At 40.1% G+C, this 23,406-nt stretch overlaps 1 protein-coding gene across 1 annotated transcript in view; it reads left to right on the top strand.

Annotated features, from left to right (window-relative positions):
- EDNRA (endothelin receptor type A) overlaps window positions 1-23,186 on the top strand; it is a 41,364-nt gene extending 18,178 nt beyond the window's left edge. The window contains exons 3-8 of the mRNA XM_006262752.4: window positions 1,975-2,102; window positions 8,823-9,021; window positions 16,170-16,322; window positions 18,327-18,460; window positions 18,870-18,978; window positions 20,781-23,186. Coding sequence (XP_006262814.1) covers window positions 1,975-2,102; window positions 8,823-9,021; window positions 16,170-16,322; window positions 18,327-18,460; window positions 18,870-18,978; window positions 20,781-20,921 — 864 coding nt within the window. The 3' untranslated portion in view covers window positions 20,922-23,186. The remainder of the gene's footprint in view (window positions 1-1,974; window positions 2,103-8,822; window positions 9,022-16,169; window positions 16,323-18,326; window positions 18,461-18,869; window positions 18,979-20,780) is intronic.
- The last annotated feature ends 220 nt before the right edge of the window (window positions 23,187-23,406 follow it).

Here is a 23,406-nt window from a genome sequence, read left to right as displayed (position 1 = left end):
AAGCCAAAAATACCAGTGCTTCCAAAGCCATGGCTGCCATGGCAGCCATGGATACCTGGCCTGGACAGTCTACATGGTCAAACTGCCACAGTACCATGGATGCTGGAAGCCCTCAGGTCTTCAGCAACCCCCACCTCCACCCCCAGGAAACCAAACAAGCAGTGTTCTAGGCACTCTACTGAGAGCTGAAGTGATTCGAATCATTTAAAACACCATCAGCTTCACTACATAAGATGATATTATGGCTTTCAAAGCCACTGCAGCACCAGTGAGACCCACTCACCACCCTAATGCTTCCTTCCACTTCAAGCTTCTGGCCCATTCTTTCACAGATGCCCAATCAAGAAGGATGACTCCTTGCTGCTCTCTTTTGTCCCTTTGTGCCTATGTCAGGGGTTCCAGGATCTGGCACATCACAGGTACTTGATAGGAAATGTTGGCTGTGCCTCCTCTGGATCATTACATCAACATTTGAAAATAAAATCATGTATATATAGAAGATCTGTAGGAAACAGAAACAAGAACATCCAAATGCCATGACACTCATAGAGATTTACACTGCATCGTTAAATCTAAGTACAGCCCTAATTCATATTGAGATCAGTCAATATTTAAAGCAAAGCTGGTTTGATTTAAAGTCTGGGGCAGACTGTGACTAGTCTAAAGCCAAGTCAAGGGTACAGAAGGGAAAGTAGGTATAAGTGCTAGGAATGACTCTTTCTAGCACTCTTGCAGTGTGAGGCAAACTATCACACAAGCAATAGAGAGAAAGGAGGTGGAAGCATCATCACATGCCTACACCAGCCTGCTGGGTAGCCATATGTAGAGAGAGAGATGAAGTAAATTTCAAGTAGGAATTGAAATCATTCCTGTTAGTTAATTAAGTTATAAATGTTGCCAGCTATCCTGTGCAATGAAGCATGCAGTGTAATTTCTCCAACTCTTCACAATAATTGGATATACTTTCCCAACTTCTCCTGAAACAAATGGAAGACATCTGTGATTACCTCTTGCAAAGTTTCATGCAAATATTCTGCGTTCCATGCCTTTGTTTGGTAGGATTGGTTATAAATAATAGGATGAAACAATTATTATTATTCTATACTGCTTTAAAAAATGGAGCCTCCTATTATGCAGACTCCAGGGCTCTGAAAAAAAAACAACACATGCCAGGCTCAGAGAGTTTGTATTTCTCTTTTACATATACTATTTTGTATTATACAACCATTTTTTTTATTCAGTAAGGTCTAAGTAAGATTTGCAAGCATCTTTATTGTTCAAGCATTAATAATGACAGCTAGGATGAATATTACTGTTGCCTTACTAAATACAAGAACAAGTTTATTCATTTTTGTTACATTGATGCCTTCTAGGGAAAGAATGGTAGTCCAGACTCCTTCCCCCTCAGGCATACCTTCACATACAGCTGCCTATCACCACCTGCTATGGCCCACATGCAGGGTGCCAGTCTCTTAAAATACCGTGTGGAACAGATTATGTATGCAGTGATTTTCTCTGCATTTCTGAGTCCAGCAGACCTTGATAATGACACAAGGCTGCTTGCATGAGGCATGGGACTCTGGTACCATTCTGAACCATGTCTTGAGTGTTAGGCTTTTGGTGGACACGCTGGAACTGCACCCATTTATAGCATGGGTGAATTTGATTTTCTGCATGCAGTAAGAGTAGCTGAAATATTTTAGGAAAGGATCCTTTAATAATACAACAGTTACTACCTCACTGTTCAGTTAATCCACCCCACTGCTTATGTTCAAACAGTCCCCTTTAATCCCTCCACGCTTCTGCACCAGCTGGTTACCTCCCAGTTTCATTCATTACCTAATGACACACTGAAACATGAAGAATTCAGGGCTGTTAGGGAAGAATCTGAAGACAAGACATGTTGTAATCTGTTACATATTCACTGCCTATATCACCATTCAATGTTTCTGATTATTGTATGTTTTTTCTTAGCTTCTTGCTCAAGGGTGGCCATTTGAGAACTCCGATTTTGGATTATTTCTTTGCAAATTCCTCCCCTTTATACAGAAGGCATCTGTGGGAATCACAGTTCTCAATCTCTGTGCCCTGAGTGTGGACAGGTAAGGTATAATTTATCCATTTGTTCTTTCAGATCTTTCACTTGTGTGTGTTCTGAAACTGCCAGCACCGAATGGTGTGGTTTTATTAGGAGCTACAACCAGATGCTTAACAACTTTTCTTATTCATAATCTAAGACTTACTTCTGCTATGCATATAGGAAGCTTTTTTTTAATTGTACCAACAAAAATCCATTTTGTCTCCTACCAAAAGTGCCAAATAGCTTTTGATTCTGGGCAGGGACAAAGCAATGTGGAATATTGTCCTAAACACAGGATAGTGTCACAGGAGTGTAGGTAAAGAACCCATGTTTTCTAGTCCTTACTTACTCCTCCTTCTTTTGTGGCCACAGACAAATCATTTAGACTAAAATTTTCAAAACTGAGAAGTGCCTAAAGTCAGGAACTTAGATTCATGTTTAAACACCCAAACAAAAAAGGCCCTGACTTTTAGATGTACAATCAATGAATATTGAGCCACCTATATATGACATTTGAGTTCCCATGAACTGCAGCATCCTTGCAAAATCAGGCCTGCTTTTTTAGATTGCTAACATTAGATGCTGGCTTCAGTGGCTGTGTCTACACGAGATGCTTACTGCGCAGTTGTTACTGCACAGTCACTTAGTACTTGTACACTCAAGTACCAAATGACTGGACAGTACAGGCATTACTGCACAATAGCACCCCAAAAATGTTTTTTTGGTGATGCTGACTGTGCAGTAGTGTCACATCATGCTTCATGCCATGTGACACTACTGTGCAGCAGTAATGAGCTACTGCACAGTCAGCATACCGTGTAAACTTGGCCAGGGTCTTTGGTTCAGTTCCTAATTTCATATTAGTTTCCTAGTACTAATATAACTGATACTGGGTGCATCTACATGAGACACCATAATATGCAGTAGCCTATTTTACTACACATTAGCATGTCATGGCAAAAACTGTGCCTATGTGTAGTACAATTAGTCTACTGAACACTGAGTGTCACAAAAAAAACCCCATTCACCTTTGCTACTATGCATTAGTGCAGGCTAATGAGCCTTTTTGTAGTACCTCATATTAGAAGGCGCCTATACATGAGCACAAAGGCTGCTCTGACGTGATGGAAGTCTCAACCATGGCAATTACCGTGCTCCGGGACCCTCCTGCATCTCATGTATTAATGTCCCTGTTTTAAAAAATGGTGGTGGGGTCACTTGAACTAAGGCTCATTGAATGAGCTTTAGTTCAAGCGCTCCTGCCACCATTTCTAAGTGCAGGGATGCTGATACATGAGACACGGGGGTGCTTTATTTAGAGTGGCTCTTGGAGCCACTCTAATTAAAGCCCTGCCTCCCTCCACCTATGGAGCACACATAAAAGTGCACAGAGGTACTAAACTTAATGTACAGTAGCAAAGGTGCATTAATGAATGTGTAGATGTGCCCTCTGAAATCTTGCCTGGTATCTATTTCTTCACATATGTTCTCTGCAAATATTTACTACAGTAGTGGCAAGTACTAAATAATATATTTTCAGCAAAGCATATAACATAGGAGAAGAAGTTAAGTATTAAGGCCTAACTAGATGAAACAGATTCTAATCCTACATAAATTTTATACTTCACTAGAAATGGCACGTGAGTGTTGCAGTATCCATCAATGAATGTTTGTAAGGAGCATTCTATAAGTGGTTATCAATTTCAGTGGAGTTACTACCAATTTAAAGCAATATACACAAGAAAACAGTTGCATCTACTGGGATTGCAATGGTCAGAATTTATCCCATAAAGCCATAAATTTTACATATGTTGTTAGTACAGGAACTGTTTTTCAGAACACAGTCTCACAAATTGATGTTTCTTCTTCAAACAAGAGTTTTAAGCCAAGGCAAATAATATTCCCACATGATTTTTGAAGATAGTTTTTCAGGGCTCAGACCCAATACTTGCAGAAAGCACCATACATTTCAAGTTTTTTACTGTGGATGCAATTAAAGAAACATCAGTTAATAAATCAATGTTTTAGATGCGTTTCAGTTAGAGACATTAGCAAATTATCAATCTTCATTCTGGAACACGTAAATTTTTAAACAGCCCATCTTGTTTTTCATACCAACTAAATCAGCATCATTTTGGGGATTGCTGCTTTCAACTTGGTATCATTTCATTAACACGGCATCATTTCATATATTTTTACACAATTTGTGTATTAAACTTGGTGGTATTTTGCACTAAACCTTGATAAAAAAACCCAAGAACAAACAAAATAAGTTTTATAGTAAAAACCCCAACTATCATAACCAAATTAATCTTTTTTTTTTGCAAGGAGCACAAAAACTTTTTGGTAAAATTTATAAACATGCTCAAATGCCATTTTCTGCCATTCAGATCCATAATCTATACACAAAACTGAATCATCAGCTGTGTGTTCTGAGCTTCCAGACAAGTGTTAGCAGTAAGAAGAATTTTAGAAGTCTTGAAACCACATAGAAAAATTAAATGACTGTTTTCCAGTCAAACATGACCAAATGAGCACTAAAAATAAGCAAAACCAGTACTAGAGTTACATTCTGTAGGTAAGAAAAAAATTGTCTTTGTTACTTCAAGAGCTTATTAAAATATAAAACAACCTGAGAATCATGCCAGAGGAAAAAAGTCTGCACGCTGAGGCAACGTCCAGTAAAAATCTGTCTGGCAAGGGAAGTCCAGACAGGGTGTTGCCACTTTAACAACTGCTTTCATAGAGGACTATGCAATAAAGTATGTGGAAAAGTTTTACTTGGTCATTAATAACATAACTTTGGTTTAGAAGTAAAGCCCCCAAATTGGTTGTTGCATAACTGGAGTTTGGGAAGAGAGGTGGGACAACTGGAGCCCCATCCCTGGGCACCAACTTGGGAGGAGGAGGCACAAAAATAGCACAAAAATAGCAACCACCGGGCGCATCTACAAGGGATGCTAAATATGCAGTAGACTAATTCTGCTGTGCATTAGCACATCACAGCAAAATCCATGCTATTGCGCTAGTGTGCAGTAGAATTAGTCTACTGCTCATTAACATCACTTAAAAGGTATGGGCTGGTACTAATGTGCAATAACCACTGCACGTTAATGCACGTGTAGGTATGCACACTGCCACTGCTTTCCCAGCATCCGCACCACACAATCTCATGGTCTGTCTACATTCAGACTGCAGAGTAAGGTAGAGATACCAGAGCTAGGTTTAGAGAAGCTGTTTTGGGTTCCAGAAGCAATATGTTAGTATGGGGCTACTTAACATAAATTAACCTATTAGGACTTCTGTGCTATAATGGCTAGAGTGCTTTGGTACCCAAGCTAAAACATTTAAATTGAGCTCAGATATCTTTACACTATAGTGCTGTCACCAGTGTAGACATATACTGAGTCAGTAAAATCCAGCTTTCCATAGCTTTGGTCACAATCGCTTTGTAACTGTCTTTTGCTGTCTTTAATTCAGGAACTAAATGTTCGTTCCCTTCTGCAAAGATTTGTCCCTGCGTTTAACTACATCCTCTCTCTACTGTAAAACCTTATTCATTACTTATGCTCCTTATATACAAAATGGTTTTGGATTGCACACTAAAATTTAACTGTACATGCCCAGAGGGAGCTCTACTGTTCATGTATAGAACTGATTTTCAGAGGCTATCAGGCAATACCACACCAGCCATTCACCCTTCAAAGAAAACACATTTTTTTTATATGCCTATCAGGCATTTTTAAACTCTAGATCATGGTGATGACTACAGTCTGAATCTTTTCTTAACTGAGTCTGACTGTGACTAAGAGGAAGGAGATTTCCCCCCCTGAGCTTTACTATTTCTTATGTCCCAGGCAATCTGATGGTTGTTAGATGTGAGGCAAACATACGGATCTCATCCTGTCTGTGTAAAGTTTTATTTTACCTTTCTGCAATACTGTACTTTGTGGAAGAGGAGGGGCAGCACAGGACTGAGAGCAAGAGACTTTAATTTTTCTAATTCCAATTCTAACAATGACACCTCTTTGTCCTGGATTGGCTCATAATCTTTTTCTTTTTGCCTTTCTATCTGTAAAATGGGAACAACAGTACATATGAAACTTAACCACAGTATATTCTAGGGTTGTTGCAGTGATTAATTCAATAGTAAACATTTGCAGCATTTGTTAGGCCAGGTACAAACATTACAGTTTTACCAGTATAAGTGATTGGAAACCAGCCTACAACCTAACAGGACAAAGTTAAGCTAAATGTAAGTTCTTGGAGGTAAATTCTTTTGGGAAAAAAAGGATTAGAGGTAAAAAAAGATGTAAATACTTTTGGAGAGTTGGAGGGAAAACATAATCAGCTGTTACTTCAATTATTGTCACAGGAAAAAAATGACCTTAGGCTTAAAAAGTTGTACATGCTTTTGGCTTGCCAGTAACTCAAGAGAAAACAAACAAAATGACCAACCCTAAACACAGTGGAAATATGATATTTCTAGCCTAGAAACTTTATAGTTTGGGAGACAAAATTAAAAGTTCTAAGGCCAGGTACAGACATGACACTTCCACTAGTATAAGTGATCAGAACCGGGTCTATACCTGTAACAGAACAGGAGTTCGGCACATGTAGACTAGTTTAAAAATGGAAAAATTGAGTCTAAGATTTGCCTCCCAAAGGGTGGCCATTAATACACAGGAGATCAGGTTCTATTCGTATGTCTGCATAGCACAATACAGCACTGACAGAGATACCCCAAGGTAGCTCATTTAGCAAAAAACGTATACCAAACTAGTGTCATGTGCCATCCAAGCTTTTTTTTTTGCTGAACAATTTCATTGTTTTCTTCTTTAGCAAATGAACTCTTGTCATCCACTACATAGGCATTCTATAAATATAAGAATACATTTAAAAGTAATTGTTAGGTTTTGCCTTCAAGTCTAAATTGGAATTTGGATGTTTTAATAGACCTTTCATTAATACTAATATTTCCCTTAAAATATTTAATATTAGGAAAGAGCTTGTCCCTAACCTTGCAACTCCACTGTTATAAGTTTTGATTTGTAACTGTGTTGTATAATAGTGCTATGTGTACCAAAGGGAAAAATTCTAATCTATTTAGTGCTAAGATATTGGCCCTGCCACCTTCCACATCTATTCTATCTGTAATCTTATGGTCATGCTGCCGCATATTTTTCTTAATAGATTCATTTCTGCATCCATGGATTCAGTCTTCTTACCAGACACCCTTGCTTCACAGAACTTAATTCACAAGTCCACCAATGCTTTGTTGTGAGTTGGACTTGGAACCTTTCCCCAGGCACTAAAATTATCACACATCCCTTTAGTATTTTAACTGTTTCATTGGACCCACCTTCATATTGTATATTAACATTTTGTAAGCAGATGAATGGCCTTTCCTGGCTATCTCCTTGGTTTTCCAAATTCAAAAATAATTCTGTAGTGGATGACATGGGATACCCATAAATGAAAACAGTACAGTAATTCCAGATGGTAACTTAGTACATTTTTTAAGGAAGTAAACAAACAAATTAAGTATAAACGGTTTTCAAAGTGGATGTGCATTAATGACACAAATAAACCCATCAGGCCACAGTAAACCCTTGATATTATTATAGGAACAAATACTGGAGGCCTGCTTACGAGATCATACTGCCTCTGCTGAACTGTTTCATATGCTAGATGCACATTTATTGAAGCTGTTGTTGGATAGGAGTAACCTCATATGAATAGCTTCAACTTAAAAGTAACCACTTGATTTTAGCATTTTAGAAAGTGTGCGCTGTTTTTAGCGTGGATTTTATTTTCAGATAAAATCTTTCTCACCCGTGTACTTAAATTTCTCATAGGAACAGTGATGTAGATGCTGAGACTGGATTGACAGTCCTTTAGTATTTGTATTCTGAGGCCTGTCTAGAAATTACCATATAATACATGTCAGCCTGTAAAACATATGCATCTGGTCGCATGGGCCAGATGAGTGATGTGGAGCTGCTCTGCAGGCCAGATTGAACTGACAGGCTGGCCCCACATTCCCGTCCTGCTCTTGTTGCTGCTGGGCTGTGCCGCAAGGCCCCAAAGCCCCCATCGCATGCAGCACAGCCCCAGAGCTACACACAGCCACTCTGAGGTTGTGTTGCATGTGGCGACTGCGCCATTGCTCCCTGGGTATCGCACGGGGCCATCTAGCACACCCTACCCACTCACTGCCTGTGGTTCATACAAAGGCACATGGGCAGTACCAGGGGCCAGTTGATACAGCTGTGGGCTGTATCTTTTGACACATCTGCTGTAAAATAGATGACAAATGGCACCTGAAATGGTAAACAGGACAAGGCAGACAAGGTTCCTTGTCTGCCTATGTCCTTAGACCAACACGGCTACAACCTACACCCCTAAACAGGACAAGTGCATTTTCATGAGTGATATTTTTTTCAGGATTTTAGGGAAACTGACCACCCCATAGTAGAAATCATTTATTTGATGCCTACAGATTTATTTGCCTTTCTATGCAAACACTTGCATACATGCTCTGTCTTCTCAGGACTACAGCTCTCCTGGCTGACTAGGCCTTCACTCAAACAGGTAACAAACCCCACGCTGGCACTGGGCAAATGTCACCTGAGGGATTTTAAGAAATGTAGGTCCATTCCTGATATGTTAAGCCTGCACCGAAGTTCTGAATTTTAATTGAGAAAATTGGTCACTGAAACCCAGTGCTTTTCTATTTTAGGTACAGGGCAGTTGCTTCCTGGAGTCGTGTACAGGGAATTGGAATCCCTATGATCACTGCTATTGAAATTTTCTCCATTTGGATTCTCTCCTTTATACTGGCTATTCCAGAAGCAATTGGTTTTGTCATGGTAACTTTCAGATACAGGAATGAACGCCACACTACCTGCATGCTCAATGCTACAAGCCCGTTTATGGTGGTACGTATATATTTACCAACAGTCTTCCTTCTTTTTTTGCAGTCACCAGTGTATAAAACATAGACATTTGAAGGATCTTACGTTTTTAGAATTAAACAAAGCTTTATTTAAGTTTCCAGTGGGGTGGTTGGAATAGGAAACTTTGTTTTAACTTACTAGTACGGTAACTGTGACTTGCAACTATACTCATTTCTTTGCTAGCCAAAGTTTATTTTTTGCAGAGGCTCTGTTATGGTTTTACAATTCAGCCCTGTATTGCTGGGGCGCACTGCACAGGCCTATCAATGTAACAGGTCCACTGGAAGCCCAGTGCTTATAGAAGGTATAATGTTCCTTGGGGCTTCCAGGCATAGAAGGCAATGTGCCTTTAGCTTTTCATTTTCTCATACCTCACCAAATACCAAATAAGATGCACACCTTTTTTTGGGAAGACAAAATGGGGGGTGGGATTTTTTCCAGAGTCATAACTAGAGCTGGCTTTTTCGTGAAGACAGTCTACAGAATGGCTTCCAGTAAGCAGGAGGGAGAATCCGTGTTAACCCCTTTACAACCACTCAAATTTGTGCCACATTTTAGCAAGATTTGTCCCATAATAAAGAGATTGAAGATATATAGTACCAAGGTGGTACCCACTATTGTATGACATATCACCCATATCCTTGTTACAGAAATAAAACTTACCAAACTTGAATTCAAGTTGAGAGAGGCTGTGAAAGGTTTAGCACTGGACTGGGTCTGTTGCCCCCTCCCTTCCTCTTGTGTGCTGGCAGGAGAGAGAAACCGCTAGTTATCTGGTAGCACCATGTCTTTGTGCTTCTGTGCCTCCACGCAGTGAAGTTCTGGTGAAGAAAATCAGCTTCCCCACTTCAGGCATGCACCCCAATTTTAGAGGGCTGAGTTTTTTGGGGAAAAGGTGAATGTGGTATATAAATAAATATGGTAACCATCTACTCTTCATGCGGTCAGCCAGCTCTAGTCATTGTATGGATCAGGACAAGAACAAGCCATGGTAAAGCCTATTGTGTATACCTTATGATCATTCATCTACCCTGTCTTCTCATAGAGGTTAACATTTGCAAAGCTGTGGTATTTATCAAGAAATCTCTTATTGGGTCTGTGTTAGCAAGCCAACTTCTCCTCAAAGTGCCATGCACACCTCTGTATTAAAAAAATAATAGTAGTAATCGTATGAAGTATTCTGCAGACAAGGTTCCTTGGGTGAATTTGATATCTTTTATTAGACCAACCCAAATGGTTGGAGAATAGTTATTAAACAAGCTTTTGGGTTCAAAAACCCTTCATCAGGCTAAGGACACTGCAGCAGTTGCTGCGTGCTCTTCCTGGATGGAATGACAAGTAAACAAGCTAGGGGCTGGGCTGGGCTGGGCTGGGCTGGGCTGGGCTGGGCTGGGCTGGGGAGTCAGTTGCCAGGCAGATTATAATGTATCAAAAATCCAATGTCTATGTTTAGTCCCTGATCTCTAGTATCCAGCAGGTTGATGAAATGGAGCTCATAGGCTCGTCTCTGGGATGTGTTGTGTAAATTTCCCTTGAGGATCAGGACTGAGAGATTGGAGAGAGAGTGGCCCTCCTGTGAGAAATGTGCCCCCACCGGTAATTGGGTGTTTCTGTCTTTGATGGATTTCCGGTGTGCGTTCATTCTGGTGCGCAGTTGTTGTCTGGTCTCTCCTTCATATCTTCCATCAGGGCATTTGGTGCATTGGATGAGGTATACTACATTCCTGGAGGTGCAGCTGTAAGATCCTGGGATGCTGATGGCTCTGTTGTGGGGTGTAGTAATAGTGGGGGTGGTGGAGATGTGGGGGCAGGTTTTGCATTTCTTGTCATGGCATGGTCTGGATCCTTTCGGTGTGTTCTGGGGTTGAGGAAGTTTGCTTCTGGTGATGAGGTTGGCGAGGTTCGGTGCTTGTCTGGAGGCTAGGATGGGTGGCTCTGGAAAGATTTTTTTAAGAATAGGGTCTTTTTCTAATACGGGTTGCAATTTTTTGAGGATTTTCCGTATAGGTTCAAGGGATGGGTGATAGGTCATAACCAGTGGTGTGCGATTTGTGGGTGTTTTTCTTCTGTACTGCAGCAGTTCTTCACGTGGTATCCAGGTGGCTCTTTCAAACGTGCGATCTACCTCTCTGGAGGAGTGTCCTTGCTGGGTGAAAGCCTTTTTAAGATTGGTGAGGTGGCGATCCCGGGTGTTCTCTTCAGTACAGATGCGGTGGTATCTGAGGGCTTGGCTGTATATCACAGCTTTTTTGGTGTGTTTCGGGTGATTGCTGGTTTTGTGCAGATATGTATGTTGGTCTGGGGGTTTCTTGTATACTGTGGTCTGTATTTTACCCTTCTGGATACTGATCATTGTGTCTAAAAAGGGGATGTTGGTGCTGGAGTATTCTAAAGAAAGTCGGATGGAGGGATGGTGACTGTTGAATTTCTGGTGGAACTCAATTAGAGATTCCCGGTTCTCACTCCAAATGATGAAGATGTCATCGATATATCGTAAGTACAGCAAGGGTTTGATGGTGCAGTTCTTGAGAAAGTCTTCTTCCAGGTGGCTCATAAAAAGGTTGGCATACTGTGGGGCCATTTTAGTGCCCATAGCTGTTCCCATCATCTGGAGGAAGTGTTGATTATTAAAAGTGAAATTGTTGTGTGTGAGGGTGAAGTGATATCTTTGGGTCTGATGGAAGATATGTAGGAGAGACCAGACAACAACTGCACACCAGAATGAACGCACACCGGAAATCCATCAAAGACAGAAATACCCAATTACCGGTGGGGGCACATTTCTCACAGGAGGGGCACTCTCTCTCCAATCTCTCAGTCCTGATCCTCGAGGGAAATTTACACAACACATCCCAGAGACGAGCCTATGAGCTCCATTTCATCAACCTGCTGGATACTAGAGATCAGGGACTAAACACAGACATTGGATTTTTGATACATTATAATCTGCCTGGCAACTGACTCCCCAGCCCAGCCCAGCCCCTGGCTTGTTTACTTGTCATTCCATCCAGGAAGAGCACGCAGCAACTGCTGCAGCGTCCTTAGCCTGACAAAGGGTTTTTGAACCCAAAAGCTTGTTTAATAACTATTCTCCAACCATTTGGGTTGGTCTAATAAAAGATATCAAATTCACCCAAGGAACCTTGTCTACCTATATCCTTAGACCAACACGGCTACAACCTAAACCCCTGCAGCATGAAGTATTCTGTATACTTCATAGCATCATGTTTCATGCAAAATACAAAACCTACAGTAATATATTGTTTTACGTGTAAGACACTAAATGCCAAGACATATATGTAACATTGAGTTGGAAGCATTCTGCCTCTTCTAATACTATTGGAGCTATTATTTTCCTCACCATTAGTCATCACAATATCTCCAAGGAGTAAAACTTTTAGGACTTAATGGAGTCTCTGGCACTTTTCCCTTTATGGGGTCAGAACTCTGTGTGGGTGAGGGTTTAACAGGTACATTGGAAGTGTTTAGCAATCAACTGTGTTTAGTTTTGACTGTCCCTTTTGGCAGAAATGCAGCCTCAGCAACTTCACTTGGAATACATGGAGTATAAGCCAATGACAAATTTGACACTTATATAGGTCCTAGTTTGGGAGGGGGAACAAGGGCAAGAGAAAAATAACTGTTCCTGCTTGGGTATGGTGCTCTCCTACTGGTGGGGATAGAACAAAACTGTCCATAACTTGTAGGTATGAGGAGCAAATATAATGTAGAACATGCAGTCATCGTAATTTAAAAGTGTACTCAGCAAAAATAGTATCCTGGTTCCCTTCCTCTTAAGTGAAGTTTAATGGCCTCTCCTTCCCCAACACAGGATTGACTCAATTCACTCCCTTTTCCCCATGAGAAAGAGTAAGTGTTCTTCACCCCTTCTAAAGCTAAGTTCTTTCTTGGGAAGGACCTTGGTCATGGCACATTTCATTATTTTTGTTCCGTTTTGTTGCACTATCCAAACACAAAAGTCTAGATTTTTAAACAAAAACAAAACAAACAAACAAAAAGGAACATTTTACGTACTCACTGAACCCAAAAGCTCCAAGAACAACTGTGGTTTGATTTTCCAAAAAAAATTAAATTGTGTAAAATTTCAAGCTGAGATAAGTATGGGAAGTATCAGTTAAAAAGAATAATGTTGTAATATTTAGCAAGTGTGTGAAAACAGTAGATTAAAATGAAAAGTGCCTCTCAACTCTAACTATAGTGTCCACTATCAGAACCACTGTAACACACGGTCACTGCATTTTGGGAGGGCTATAAGACGGTCTAGTAGTAGGGGACATTCATCTTTAAAGTCGTCTTTTGGAAGATTTGGGCTGAGATGTGAATCCTAGGAGGCTGAGTGCATTAGGAAATGTGTTTTAAATGCACATTTCCTGTAGCAAACTAGTTCCATGTGGACTTGCAAGGAAAACAAAAGGATGCCTTTCTCTCTTAAATCAACCCAGTTTTGCACTTTGATGTAAGCTTGGTGAAACTCAGATTCCATAATTAATCATTTACAGACGTTCGTGTAGGTTTTATAACTTAGAAATTTCCAAATGTCAGTCCTCCATGCAGAATCAACAAGTTGGTCAGAGCCCTGGCCCTGGTTAAGGCTATTTTGTTGTTGTTGTTTTGCTTATTTAACTTCCTTTATTTTAGACATGCAGTGCTTATGAAAGCTGTTGGATTGCCACTATAGAAATGGAAGTGTTCTTTTTAGGTATAGAACATGTACACCAGGGATCATAGCTTGCAGATGCCCCAACACTATCTTACTAACAGGCTTCAAATCTGAGCTGGAAGAACATCTTATCCTAAGGGAGATAATTCTGTCTGCATGTACATACAGCTCCCGCTTCTCTGCAAGCTAGGGTGCCAATCGGCACTCTCTACCAGCACAACCTAGGCAGCAAAAATATTTTAAAATATTGTTTCTCCTCTGGGTTTCTTCTGACAGAAAAACAGTCTGGAACCCCAGCAGGTGAAATTCTGTCCAAAAGAATTTGCAACCCCTCCTCCACATTATGATGGGGAGGAGAAGAAGAGGGTAAAAAAGTTAATGAGCAAGTTACCTGGGGTGGGCATATGGCCAAGATACCATGATTATATGCCAGTTCAGTTTACCTATTGGGGGAGCTTCTGTAAGGGAATTCTGATGAAACCCCTTCTGCAACTTCCTGTTGCTCTCTGTGACTTCCTCCAGGATATTATTCCCTTTACTCTTCCTTGCCAGCACTACCTTCCCAGGTTTCAATTCTGGAGGTCTCTGAACTCAGAAGGAAGGAGCCTTATAACTGTAGGAACTCAATAGGCACACAGATGTTTTTGTTCTCTGAAGCTGATTTAAATTGAACAAAATTATATTCTGGCTGCTGGAGCCTTCTAATCGAGCCCAAGTACCCTGGGCTTCACCCTACTTAAAAGCTGAAATCAGTCTAGAGGAGAATTCCCTATGAGCCCGATTCTGAACAATCTTACACTGAGTAGTTTTCTCTCTCTAACTTGCCCCTGGGCTTCAATGGGAGTATTGAGATGTGCCTGTCAACATGAGGAAAAGATGCAGAATAAGACCTGCAAGCATTCATTTTTCCTTTACTTCTACCTATCCAGGGATAAAACTGTTTCTCAGCAACTCAAGGGTTCTCATGTAACTAATAGTTCTATAGATGAAAGGGCCGAAAAATTAACAGAAATCAATCTGCTTCATTTTTTTTTCATCTTCAGACATTTATTGCTGTTCAGTTTTTATACATAAACAGATTTTAGACCTCTGACCTCTTTATTCGGCAGTTGGGAGTCACAAAATCCTCAGTTATAATATTATGACATTTTGGTGTGGGAACTGTGATGTTACAAGTAAAATTACATCCGCAAGGAATAAACAAGCTAGGGAAAAGATTATGCAAAAGCAGGATCCCCTTTACATGCATCTATCTCTGTGACTAATAACCTAGAAACAGGAAGCATTCAAGACTGTCATATTTCAACACACAGTTTTGGCTAAGCATAAAAGTGAATCTTTAAATATGGAAAAAGAATATAATATTTCCTCAAATTCGTAATTAGAGCTGCCATCAGAGGAATACACTTTGTAAGGTTTTGTCAAACATAATAGTCTCCCTACACTGCTTCAAGTATTTGAAAATCACATAGGAAAATAAAAGTAAACTTTTGATGGCCCTAATTTCCTGTCATGAAAAAGTTGCATAGTATTCATTCCAGGCAAAGGTTTAAAACTAACCACACAGCTGAATCCATTGGAAGTGGTCAGTCTTAAGCTTCACATTTTCCAGACCAGCACACATTAAGTGGCTTCTATCTGCCTAGCACATAAGCAAACTTACTAGTAATCTTTCTACTGATAGCAGAGGCTGATTATACTAACAAGACATTTTGAACCTGCCCAGTTGGAATCCAAAACAGTTTACAGGAGCTTTAAAAGGTAAATGACTTTTGTTGAGAAAGGCTCTTATCAAGACTTGCTATCACAGAGGTTTAATACACAGCTTAGTGGTTGTGTTATTGTTAGGAGTCAAACTGATGCTTATTTCAATTTGGCAAGTAATTCATATGGTAGGAGTTGAGTTACGATTGTCATGACTGGGCATAAATGCACAGCACGTACTTCCACAAGAAGTTGCTTCTAGCCCAAAACGGATTGCAACAAAGGTGCAGACAAATTATCACCATGGTAAGCAGAATGTCAATGCCGCTGCCAAGTCCCTATTTTGTCTGTATAAAGTCATCTCCCTGTTTCCATGTTAGTGAAGTAGCCTGGTAGTTCAGGACATAATATGGTGGGCAGAATCCACTGAAAAAAAATGATTTATAATTATTTGATTTAATCAGAAGGGGCAAGATTACCCATACAGCTAGGGAGGCTATAATATGGGATTACTGCTAGTTCTAATAATACTTTTCAGATGTTAATTAAGAAAAAGTGATGACAAACGAGTTGTAGGAACTAGATAAATTTAACCCATTCCCTAAGAAATATCTTGATGGTGCTTTAAAGAGATTCCCTGTCAGAAGGCTCAGAAAAAATATGATCAGCTGTTCAGTCATATTTCTTTTATATGTTCTATTGTATCTAAAGAAAATGTATCCTCTTCTCTTTCCCTTATCATCAGTTTTACAAAAATGCAAAGGATTGGTGGCTGTTTGGTTTCTATTTCTGTGTACCACTAGCATGTACGGCCGTCTTCTACACGCTGATGACATGTGAAATGCTAAACAGGAGGAACAGCAACTTGAGAATTGCTCTCAGTGAACACCTAAAGCAGGTAAATATTAAGGAAACCTAGAACTAAGGAGCACTACTGCTGTGTCTACAGGCAAGTTTAGCAATCTTTCAAAATAGCTTTTAATAAAAATGAATTCCATAAATAGAAAGTGAGGCTGCAGCTGACTTTTGACCCTGAGGTATTCAACCAAACCCAGAATGTAAGAATAATTTATAGTATAAGCAGATATGGGAGACAACATGTTCAAGTGACTAACCTATGTTTATTTCCTTTTCTTAGCAAGTGTGACAGTCCTATTCACTCACTCTCTAACCTCGATACTCTGCTGGCTAAAATTCCGTGGAAACCAGCTACAAAGATTTGCTAAAAATACATTTCCTGAATTTCTCTGCAAAAATATAAAATGCTCTGCTTTAGTCCATCTTAATAATGTAAACTTTCTGAATAAAGAGATCAGTGGCAGAGTGCTCTGGTTATAAACACTTAGGCCTTATCTAAATGAGGCTGGAATTATTTTAGAGTTTTCCCACTGACACCCACCCACCAGCATGACTGTACCAATGGGAGCAAGAACACAAGCACAGATAGGATGTGAGCAGCTATCGGCATTTTGCCATAGTGTCGTCTGGATCTTCTCTGAATAGGTATAGACAGTGATAAAAATAGAGAGAAGGGATATGCTGCTGTCACTGATGCACCCCACATTGCTACTACGAATGGACCAAAGAAGAGAGAGAGGTGTCATTTCAGACCATATTTTCCTTCTTTGTAGCTCTTTTCTATGTCACATTTTGGACTGCAACTTCAAAAAAACAACCTGTAGCCAGGTCTCTGCTATTATGATCTGGCAAATGAGTGCAAATCTTACCTCAGCTCCTCGTTTCTTGACTTTGTATTTACATCTGTGAACGACCCTCTAGAAGCAAAATACATAGTCCCACTACCCAAGGGAAGAGCCTTCATAGCACAAAGTGAGCCCTGTGAGAGCTTTCCCTGTGCTTTTCAGAGTTTATTTAGGCAGAGCAGGGGTAGGTGAAAGGAGGTTAGACAATCTTTTGACTTTCCAGGCATGAGATACGTGTCCTGTACCCACAGAGTCTACTCAAGTCATTAGAAGTAGAAGGGTATAGGAAGGAATCCATCCATTAGGCCTGTGCGAAGAAGCTAGTATTTGCTCCAGATTCGGATTCGGACAGTTCGGGGGACAACAATTTGATTTGGTGATTTGAATCACTGTCCTGAATCGATTCAGCTGAATCTGATTCAGAGATTCAGCCACCGCCAAATTGGCCAAATCTCCGAATCAAACAGTTCATATCCCCTGCCCACTCTCCCAGCCCCATCAGTGGCTGCCCTGCCCGGCCCCAACATCCCAGCTGTTTAAAAATAAAAATTTTAAGCCCTGCAAGCAGCTGCCAAGCTCCTACTCTGAGATCAGAGCCAAGGCTGGGAAAATGTCCCCTGTCCCAGCAGCTCCCTCCTGCTGGGCCCTCACTCTGATCCTGCCAGGCCCCTGCTCTGAAATCAGTCTGGCATCCAGGCAGCTGCTGGGGCAGGAAATATTGTCCCAGCCCTGTCTCTGAATTGCTGAATGGAGCAGGGGCCCAGCAACAGGCAGCTGCCTGGAGGAGGGGACAGTTCTCCCACTCCCTGCTGCCTGGGCTGACCAGGAGCAATTTGCTCCCTGTCAGCTATGTACCCATGTGCTACTGCACATTAGCTAATGCATGGTAAATCTACTTGTATTTACAGGCAGTAGAAAACCATGCACTAGCCTATTTCAATGTGCAATAGCTGCTGCACACGGTTACATAGTGACGCTTTACTACACAGAAGATTAGTCTACTGCACAGTAAAGCATCTTATGTAGATATACCCACTGATTATGATAGTTGTTCCCTAAATATGCAGTGGAAGATTAGGGTCTGATAAGTAACACTTAATGGCATAGCTTTTCTTAGACTGCCAGCTTGCCTGATCATCATTTAGCAACTAGATTGACAGACATCAATAATCTTTTGGATTTTTTTTTTCTTTCTTCAGCGTCGAGAAGTTGCCAAAACTGTTTTCTGTTTAGTAGTGATTTTTGCGCTCTGCTGGTTCCCTCTCCATTTGAGTCGAATTTTGAAGAAAATGGTATACAATGAAAAGGACCCTAACAGATGCGAACTGCTTAGGTACTAAGTTTTTTCTTATTCCAAGCATTCACAATGAAAAAAAAGTGAAACATTGCCCAGAGTTTACTATTTCATAATTTTGTTGTCCCTGCAGCTATATATGTAACCAAACACTAGAAAGTTGGTTGCGTTGGCACCTCCATTTTGCAGTCTTCATTGGGGGTAGATAACAGCCAAATTTGGTTTATTACCATTATGTACATTTTCCCTTCATTTTTCCATAGTGGAGCCTTAGGCCAGTTATTTCAGGCAGACCATGCTTAAAGTATTGCCTACCTTGGAATAAGATAAGCGGTGGATAATTAATCTTTGTATCATAGAAAAATTGGCTGTGTGTAACATTAATGCCTTTGCAACGTATAAATGGTTGTAATTATTTTACTTTCTATTTTACTTTCTTGTTGTCCAGTTTCTTGTTGCCACTGGATTACATCAGCATCAACCTGGCAACCATGAACTCTTGTATAAATCCAATCGCTCTCTATTTTGTCAGCAAGAAGTTTAAAAACTGTTTCCAGGTAAGATTTCTGTCCTAAGACCTTTTTCTTTTTAAATGTTGATTTTAAACCCAGTAGATATGTTCTAGTCAAGCACTTAGTAATTATTTATTTGTTATCAGTTTTAAGGAGGGGTATATAAAGGAATGAAGGATTATAAATTATCTAATTTGCTAGCCAGAAGGTCACATAGTACACATACCAAACTGAGAGCTGAAAATATCCAGCTAGTTTTAGGCACCAAACCAATAAATGCTTGGTTTGACATAGTCCACCTAGATAAACATTAATTGATTAAGTAGTTTCAAAGGACGTTTCTACTATCCAAAAACTCCCCAAAAAGCAGTTTTTCAATCTGATAGACTGTAACCAGGGGAAAGGGCAGGGATAAATCTGCTCCATATTATTTGGGGACCATGGAGAGGCTTCAGGCCTGGACCTCTCACTGAGTGTGTCTACACGAGGCACCCACTGCACAGTAACTGGTGTTACTGTACAGCAGCATCCCAGCATGGTTGCCTAGTGACACTTATTGCGTAGTAGCTCATTACTACTGTGCAGTAGCATCACATCACAGTTCATGCCCAGCGACACCACTGTGCAGCAGTAACGAGCTACTGTGCAGTAGTAAAAAGCTATTGCATAGTAAATGTCTCATGTAGATGTGCTCACTGAGTACCAGGGGAAGGGGACTAGGAAAAGAGGGGTAGCCCATGCTGCCACTGCTCCAAATTCAATTAACTAACTCCTTGCCTGACCCCTCAAATACAATTCCATATCACACAGCTCCTCTCCAGCAGCTCCAGGTTAACTAGGTCAGGCTATACCCTAATCCCCACCATAAAATTAATTTATCCCTCCCATCCACTCATCATAAATCACATCCCACATTCCACTTTATCAGTACAGCTAATCCAGGCCATCTCCCCACATTCAAGTGATTTATTCCACCTGCCTCTGAACCAATACAATGAATTTATGTCTCAACCCACAGGGATACAGTGTAGTTATTTTAAGCTCAACCCTACCTCTCTACAGCACTCCCGCTGCTACTCCACAGCTTTTATTGCACTGGGATTCTCACCCTCATTCCCTTTCTCCCTAAAGAGCTGTAAGAGGAAATCCCAGCTACACAGGAACAGACATTGTTTTCCATTAAGGTGAATAAAAGTCAGAGGGAGCATGCTGAACTGTTATATTTTTCAGAGGAGATAATGTAGCCTCAATCTGTAAAAACCCAACAGTTTACACCTGATTCACTTCCTCCTCCAATCTGTGAGAAACAGAGCAACCTTACCTATTTCCGTTATACCACTCCCCTAACCGCAGACATTTGTCTGCTTCTGTGCCTACTTCTTTCTGTTTTTTACATAAGAGTGTCCATGTGATGGGGGTGGGACAGACAGGGACAAAACATCAGGAGGAGGATTCCCTTCTTTTTTCTCCACCCTTGCTAGTCTGCTGTTGCTAATCCTTGTCTGGCAATATTACCTTCATTTGTAGCATAGTGGAACAAGGATAGGGGTGCAGCTGTTGTTGAGAATATGTCACAACACTTGAGGAATTTGGTGGGATTAGCTCTTTCAAATCAAACTCAAGCCAAATTTCCATTTGATGTGCTGGAAGCTTTGCCTAAACCAAGAATGGAGAGTCCCCTAATTTGTTGGTGTTGTGAAGAGTAATTAAAAGCATTACATGCAATTTAAGGTCAAACTCTGCCTGTCATCAGCTGTCTTCATTTGGGGGTCTATGTATGCTTCTGAACTTGAAGGCAGAGTGCAGGCCTATAGATTGATGTTCTTTGAAATCCTTTTTCTTTCTAGTCATGTCTGTGCTGTTGCTGCTACCAGTCTAAAAGTCTAGTGACTTCAGTGCCAATGAATGGAACAAGCATTCAGTGGAAAAACCAAGACCTGAACAACCACATTATAGATCGAAGCAGCCATAAGGACAGCATAAACTGAAACTAAGGAACTTTGACATCACTTCAGAATCCATCAGGACAAAAAGTATCACATCAAAGCTGTTTAAACAGGAAATCAATGAGTATTCCATGAAATATAATCTATGCAGACGTTTTTGTGCCCTTCTACCTAATTACACAGACATGACCGAGTAGATTGACCACACACTTAAACTTCTGTGAATTGGGATCTTCCTGACAATGTTCCTGTCTCTGACAATTATACTCATCTTATTGTACAGTTGAAAGACTCATTCTGCACTGTGCAGACTGTTTGCTGTCTATGAACCAGGCAGGAATGGCCCAGTGTGGAACTGGTACACAGCCATGTCTTTACATGATGGTTGATTAGAATTATTCACATGGGATTTTTTGCAAGATGTCAAAAGTGGAATCTGTGAGCGTATAGTTGATCTCTGCCCTTCTGCCAAGGAAATACTTAATTGAGTGGTGGTTATACTCTGTACAAGAGCATGTTTAGCATGATTTTTACAAAGCTTTTATTTGGAAATGTGTGAATCTGTGCCAGTATTTTTTTTAACTTAATTTTGCAAGATGAGACAATGCAAGAGCTGAACATTTTGCATTTGAAGCACTTTGCTATTCAAAGATTGGAACAGACCTTCTCACATACCACCAACATTAGGCACTTACAGCATAGACTGATACCAAAAAGAAGGAAATATAACACGCTACATATTCTAACTCTCTGCTTAGTAAACTTTTTTTCTATATTGCCAAAAAGAATAATCTGTGACAATAAAAAATAGGAAGAGGCGATCTCTCAACTAGTCATATTTAACTCTTAAACTAGATGAACCTATATTCAAACTATATCTGTTTTGGATGTAAATTGAATTGAGAGTGCAGAAGTATTAATGGTGCACCATAAACACCTTACTAGGACTGTCTGGAACTCTTCTCAGAAGATGGTCAAGAGCAGTTCACATACTGTCATGTAATGGAGCTGAAGTTATTGCCTCAGCAAATGAAGACAGAACTCATACTGCAGTCCAATAGAGTTGTATACACATAATGATTTTATGTCTCATGCTTACAAAGTTCAAATGTTTAAAATGAGTATAAAGTTCTTATTGGGGTTATTAACCATAAAAATACTATTGACAATATAATATATAGAAAATATTACTTACATACATGTAAACATGTGACATGACTTTCATTACCACCAGCTCTTGTTACATGGCAAGACATTTGTTGTTTGGCTGTTATGTCTGCTAAATAGATAGTGTTTTATTAAATAGAAGAATGAAATAGAGCAGTATCAGATACAATATGCCTGCTGCAGAAACGTACCATGAGATTTATAATATCTGGTAGGCCAGGTTGCAAGGTAATAACTACAATGCTGTTTTTAACATCCAGTTGTGTTGCAAGTAGAAAACACAAGCTTGAACATTATTTACCAGGTCAAAGTATTAAGTGCCTTCTGCTGCACAATTTCCCAAATGTTTACACACACAGCAAAAAGAATCTTTTAATGTATATTAAAAAAAAAATCCTGCTCTTTAAACTACTTCATGTATTTTGTGGGCTTTTGTCTCTATGGCATATATGTGTGTATATATACATACAAATTTATGTTAATACATTATAAAACTAAATATAATCTTTTGACAGTGCTTTGTAGTCATGCCCAAGAGCATGCTATTGAATGAGACTTGGCTGAATTTTATTTAAAACATCCCAGCATCCAAGCTGTACCAATAACCAGAGGGAACAAATAATGATAATTTTTCTTTCAGAATTCTGGCTGTGTGAAGTCTCTTTACACCTAGATCCCTTCATTCCTATATGAGAGAATCCACCAGAAAGGACATGCAAGTCAAGCAATAATAGACATGTGGGATGTTTTGTGAAGCAATAACAGACAGGCTTCAACATTATTAAAGCTGGGAAGGGATGCTGTATGCTCATACCTGTGCTCATATGCCCTTTAGTTGACTCTAATGTGGACAAAAGGAATCTCATGATAATATCAAACCAATAACATAGTTACTAGGAGCCATTCATCAGCTTCTGTGAAGAGGCAGGTTGTAGAAGCCACCCAGGGGAGAGAAACTTCAGGCTAGGTACAGACATTCAAAAAGCCTTAGGCAGAATCAATCTAAGTTATGCCGATTTTCTGTAAGCGGCAAATCTTAGACTGGGCTCCACCATTTTTATACCAGTCTGTGTGTGCCAAACCTCTTCTGTTACAGTTTCTGATTGCTTATACCAATAAAAGTGTAATGTCTGTACCTGGCCTCAGTCTACAGAGACATTACTGCATTTTCCTTACTGCTATCAGAGAAGGGTCCAGCAGTGAAAATCCCAGTTTCATTTACATCCAGAAGCTGGCCCTTTCAACCTTAACCTACACAGGACATAAGCTGCAAGCTGTGACAAGCCAAAAGTTTTACCTTCTTAATATTGAATTCTATTGCTCTTAACCCAACTGGTGCTTCCCTGATGCTGTATCAACC

Source organism: Alligator mississippiensis, chromosome 2 (assembly GCF_030867095.1).
Source record: "Alligator mississippiensis isolate rAllMis1 chromosome 2, rAllMis1, whole genome shotgun sequence".
Taxonomy (NCBI): Eukaryota; Metazoa; Chordata; order Crocodylia; family Alligatoridae; genus Alligator; species Alligator mississippiensis.
Note: the sequence above shows the minus strand (reverse complement) of the source record. Positions and strands in the feature narration are given on the sequence as shown.